General features: G+C 36.1%; 1 protein-coding gene across 1 annotated transcript; it reads right to left on the minus strand.

Annotated features, from left to right (window-relative positions):
* Positions 1 to 546: 546 nt before the first annotated feature.
* On the minus strand, positions 547 to 3,293 carry LOC113302231. Its single transcript, XM_026551114.1, has 2 exons — positions 2,611 to 3,293; positions 547 to 1,225 (listed from the first exon to the last, which is right to left on the minus strand). The coding sequence occupies exons 1-2, from the start codon at positions 3,006 to 3,008 to the stop codon at positions 1,048 to 1,050; spliced, it is 576 nt and encodes a 191-aa protein (XP_026406899.1). The 5' UTR covers positions 3,009 to 3,293; the 3' UTR covers positions 547 to 1,047.
* Positions 3,294 to 5,528: the final 2,235 nt, after the last annotated feature.

A 5,528-nucleotide genomic window follows, 5' to 3' on the forward strand; every position in this document is an offset into this window, starting at 1 on the left:
TTCATCATGGAAGCATAAATTCTGACGTTACACGTTACTCCACTCTTCCACTACTCAATCGTTTCCGCTTCATACGAGACCAGGGTACGTTTTAGTATGACTTGTATAAATAGGTTTCACATATTTCCACCGAAAAACAAGTTTTGGTCGGAGAACAACACAGTATCCAGAAATCACCTGGTAGCTTTTCATTCTGATAGCCAGCTCTACTTTCTGATACAAGTCATAAACAACCACACCTTCAGAATCAACTATTCTGGTCTCAACACTTTCTTCGCTTCCCTCCCTAAGACCAACCCTTCTCATTCACTTTGTGACTGAAGCAATCCTGGAACGGTCATTTCTTGGTTTAGGCCAGGGTTGTACAGATTGATCTCTCGAATCAAAGGTACTCCGGTGCAGTACATTGTTTAGGCTCCAGACTCGTTTCTCATCCACACACACGAATTTACCAAAACCAGCAGAAACCATTTTCACCCACAAACAGGTGGGTCTTAATTTTTATTTATTTATTCTTTCGATTACTACAGATGTCATTTTTATCGATATTTCTTGCAGTATGAGATAGTTCACATTTCTCCATCGTGCATCACTTCTGCGAAGCGTGTGAAGAACAAACATATACTTTCTACTTTTCAAATAAACGGGACTAAATTGTATGCTCCTCCAGGATGGGTTAAGACTAACTAATCCATTCCGGACAAGATTTTAAATTTTTTTTTTTTTTATAAGCAAGCGGTTACAAATTTAGCCATCACAGTTAGTAGACACTAGACCGGAGGCTGAACCATTTAGAAGAGGGGAAAACACAAGACAATGAAAGTAAGCTCATACAACAAAGAGGAAAATGAAATAAAGGTAAGTGCAGATATGTGTCAAGACAAGAGTTGTTGCGTCCAGGAAGTAAAGTAGACATCCTCAATCGGTCCAGTTCTAATGAAGAAATCTTCAAATTCGCTAATACTTTATCAGCGCCACTTCGACCATGATTACAATCAACCACTATTGGATCATCTTTCAGGACGTGAACATGTTGACGTTTAATTCTCATAAATGAGCCACGCGTGAAATACAAAGGTGCATCACTCCTCCAAAGAGAAAGATGACTAGCAAAGATAAACCAAGACATGTTCCCTCCAAACAGAAGAATTGTATTAGACTGATTGGAAAAAAAGAACATGATGAAACACTCCTCAGAAAACTGCCTGGAAGAAGATCCGAACCACTGAAATAACCAAACATACCACTCAAGATCATTAACCAGATTCGCCTTAAACTTGTACAAATCATAAGAACTGACATCCCAAGCCCCCGAAGGTGATAACTGGCTTAAAGGTATGGCAACGAAATATGTCAAGCATAAGAGTAAATTGAAGACCAGCAAATCATCCCAAGAACTCAAGGAACTTGACTGAATCAAAAGAGAATCTTTAAGAACAACCAACCCAAATAAAAGTTGCATGACCAGATTCATCTTAAACTTGTACCAACCATATGAATAGACATCCCAAGCCCCCGAAGGTGATAACTGGCTAAAAGGTATGACATCGAAATATATCCAGCATAAGAGTAAACTGAAGACTAGCAAACCATCCCAAGAATTCAAGGAATTAGACTGATGTGAAATAAATGTTTTAGGAACAACTAGCCCACATGAATGATGCATAAACCACTTAAGTTCCATCGGAGACCACATACAAGCTTCATATCTAACCAAAATTTCCTCATCAGCATGCCAATAGAAAACATCAACTTTTCCTTCAATTTTTACAGCACAAAGTAAAGAACCACAAAGACACACAATCAAACAGAAAGAATTTCTATCAATGTCAAAACAAACTCCTAAACACCCATTGTTATAATAAGACAACCAAACAACGTCATCCTCCAAATTAAACAATCGACTTCTATCATTTTCCATCAAGGTCAGAGAGATTAAGCCATTCCACTCACGAGAGAACCAATAGAGATCTAATTTCATCTGTCGAGAGGTTAGAGCTCTGATGGCTAAGATTAGAAGACTCTACTGGTAGAATAAGGGACGAGATCATCTTTCTGATTTTGACCCATGCCTCCATAGTCCCCAACATACAACTCCTCTATCTTATCAACCCCACGAGAATGCAGGCAAAAGCCAACACTCAGAAGAATTACTAGCCAGCGAGGACTACCATCCATATTAATATCACTATGAATACTCATTACCCCAAATGATTGACAATCCCTCTTCATATAATCAAGCACTTGCAACTGAACTTTTTTCAGAATTGTAATAATAGAAAGCACGGCATCATTAATGTGATGAGAACTATCATTTTCATAGAACGAGAACATCCAGGATATCACGAATAAAATAACATGAGCAATTAAGTAATCTTTCTCATCAGCAAACCAGAAAAAAAAACAAGCGCAATTAAAGAACATTGCCAGAGGAAAAAGAGATAATAATCCAAAAGTATTTGTCTTTGGGTAGAGGATAATACCACAATAAAGTTCAGGTGAAGAAACCAACAACCAAAATTGTTTTCTTTGTCAGATAAAACTTGATAAATCTTGAGAGAATTAGGGTGGGACCATGAAGGACAGTACTGTAAAGGGCTAATAAGATACCTTGTTTGGAGAGTTCTGTCAATTTCGTCGGACAACTTGAAATTCAGATCATCAGAGACTCCATCGTCGTCCAGGTAAACACTCCTGATCGGAATAACACTGTGAAACTTGCCAAAAAGAGTGAATCTTGCTTGACAATTAATCTCCAGAGAACTGTTGAAATTCCCACTCATGAGAGAGGGCACTTTGCTGGTAATGGAAGCTTGACAGTGAGCAAAACCATCTAAAATTTCAGATTCACTAGCTTGAATTTTGTTATGATCACCATCATCCAAGTTGAGACCCTTGAAAGTATTACAAAGAAAATCAATCTCAATCAAAGAGATTGGAGACTGTCCTTGGGAAATAGTTGCAAAATCAAGGTTATCAAATTGACAACATAATAAATCATTTTCCATGATAGAAATCAAACAGAAAGTGATTAGAAGAAGACTTGTCTTGAAAACTTGAATAAAGGCTAGAGAGGAAAACAAACTACAGCTCAATTGATTAAACCTTGCAACAGACACAGAAAAATTCCAGCAAACAAAGAAGAAACTTCAAAAAAAAAGAGGAAATTACGATGATCTACCAAATACGAAAAGGAGACATAAGAAAACAAGCACCAGAACTAAGAAATTGAAGAAAAACAGAGACCACCAAAAGATTATAAACCAATCAAAGAAATAGAAACGAGAGATTTAGATATTGAAGAAGAGAAATAGAGAGAATAGATAAGAATTAAGAGAACTTAGGAGAAACGGAAAATGGGTCATTTGTCCAAATATTTTTAAAACATGGTTCTAATGGACGAGTAAAAATTAATGTGGGTGAAATGGACACCATAAAAATAGCAAGGATGAAACTGGATTCATCCTGGTTTAAACTTAAAAAATAGCGAGGATGAAACTAGATGCATGTTGATGTAAATTAAAAATAAGAAAAAGTATTTGAAAATGGGTAGGATGAAACTGTTTACATCCTGCCTATTTTTATATTTTTGTCCATTTAAACAGTATCAAAATCTAGATGTCTTTTTCACCCATGAATTTTTTATTTTGGTCTTTTTAACCAATTTTGTGTAGGCGAAAATAGAGATAGAAATAAGCAGTTTTTTGGTTAAGATCTATAAGATTTTAGGTGGTTTTACCGAACTAAAGGGAGAAATTTTTCTAAGATGTTGGGAAATTGTACGACTGCTTCTCACAAGATTTTCAAAATTGAACCCGTTTTTTCCCCCCAAATAATAAATCATAAACAAAGTATAACTGAAAGATCAATTTGATTAAACCTGTATAGATTATTTCCTAGTTTTTTAATAAAAGCGAATCATAGAAATCGATACAAATATTTTGTTCCCTTTCTTCTTAGAAATTTTTTTTTTTTTTTATTAAAACGGTCCGCGAGTTATAACCCCAGAGGTGTCACCGTCCTTCCACAAAAAATCCATCAAAACAAAAGTAACACAAAAACCCCATTAAAACAAAATTAACACAAAAACCCTAAATTTTATTTTGGTTTCATCAAATTTTATGATTAAACCAACATTTAAATTTGGGGTATTTGTATCAATTTTTAAAAATTTGGGGGTTTTGTATCAATTTTGTTTACGATGGAGTTTTAATGGATCCCAACATTTGAATGGGGTTTTCGTACCACAAATTTGGTCACCTTGGATTTTTATGACTAGTTTTGTTATTAAAATATCAAATAAACATTTAAACCAATTACAAAGATTCAAAGGTCGACGTGACTCATGCGTGCTCTCTTGTTAAAAGTTGTCGACTTTACACCTAATGGCTTCCACGGTTTCACCTCCTCCCGGGCACCGAATACCAACTTTTATTTATATCTTGAGAACGACTGTCAACTTAATTTTCTGAGAGAGACCGTCAACTCATTTATGTTTTAACAAATGTTCATTCATAGAATTAGAGTACGTACTGCATTTCCAATTTCCTACATGAATGGCATGGACTGGAATACTGGATTACTGCCATGCAACATGCTTAAGGCCAAAAGGGGAATCAACATATCCACCCTTCTTTAAGTCATGAATGAACCAGTAATGCCGACTTAAAATGGATCAGGAAGGCCGACTTTGTACCTTCGGTATTGGTCGGTTAATATGTGAACGGTTATACGCAGTATATACCAAACTAAGTGTCGTACTCGGTCATAAGTCCAGTGGTATGAACCATACACTTACTTGCCCTTGTTTCATTTTGGTTCTCTTGCGCCTAAACCTTAATTTTTCTTAGGTTTATTAGTCTTTTCTTTCCTTTTCTTGTGACCCTTGTTATAGAGATCGGTGGACGTAAGTGTTTGATTTTTCTTTTCTTGGATCATTCACGCATTGCCAATTAAGATTACGATGTCTTTAGTACAAAAAACAAAATTCCATTAGTTCACAGAAGAAGCCACGAAAGAAGCGAGAACTGAAAGGGGTCAATAAACTCTATGCAATAATAGTGTCTTTTGAGCTCACAGTGAGGTAGTACTACAAACATGTGATACCCTTTTCACCCCCTCATTTTCACAAAATCGGAAAACAGCAAACGAAATTCACATAATAGAGATGTTCATTTTTGGACTTTCGTATGATCTTTTTCTCTTTATATGAACTGCCCATTCAAAGATGGAAAGGACATATACGGGTACAGTCGGTTCTCAGTGGACCCGAAATGTCATGCATGCTGATTTTTCATCCACATGAGTTCTGGGTCCTACATTGGACCTAGCAAATTACATCCATAGACTCTGTCTATATCTTATCTCTCAATGCTTGTACAATTACATGCGTACGTCGCATTATGTCTTTTCATGCTTAACGAGCTAGTTACACTTAGCACTTAGCACTAGCCACTGAATACGCTATGGAGAATCTCCCATAGTACAGAAAAAAGTAAGAGAGACTCATACTAGATATGCTTAAGGTG

The sequence above is a fragment of the Papaver somniferum genome, chromosome 8 (assembly GCF_003573695.1).
Source record: "Papaver somniferum cultivar HN1 chromosome 8, ASM357369v1, whole genome shotgun sequence".
Lineage (NCBI taxonomy): Eukaryota > Viridiplantae > Streptophyta > Magnoliopsida > Ranunculales > Papaveraceae > Papaver > Papaver somniferum.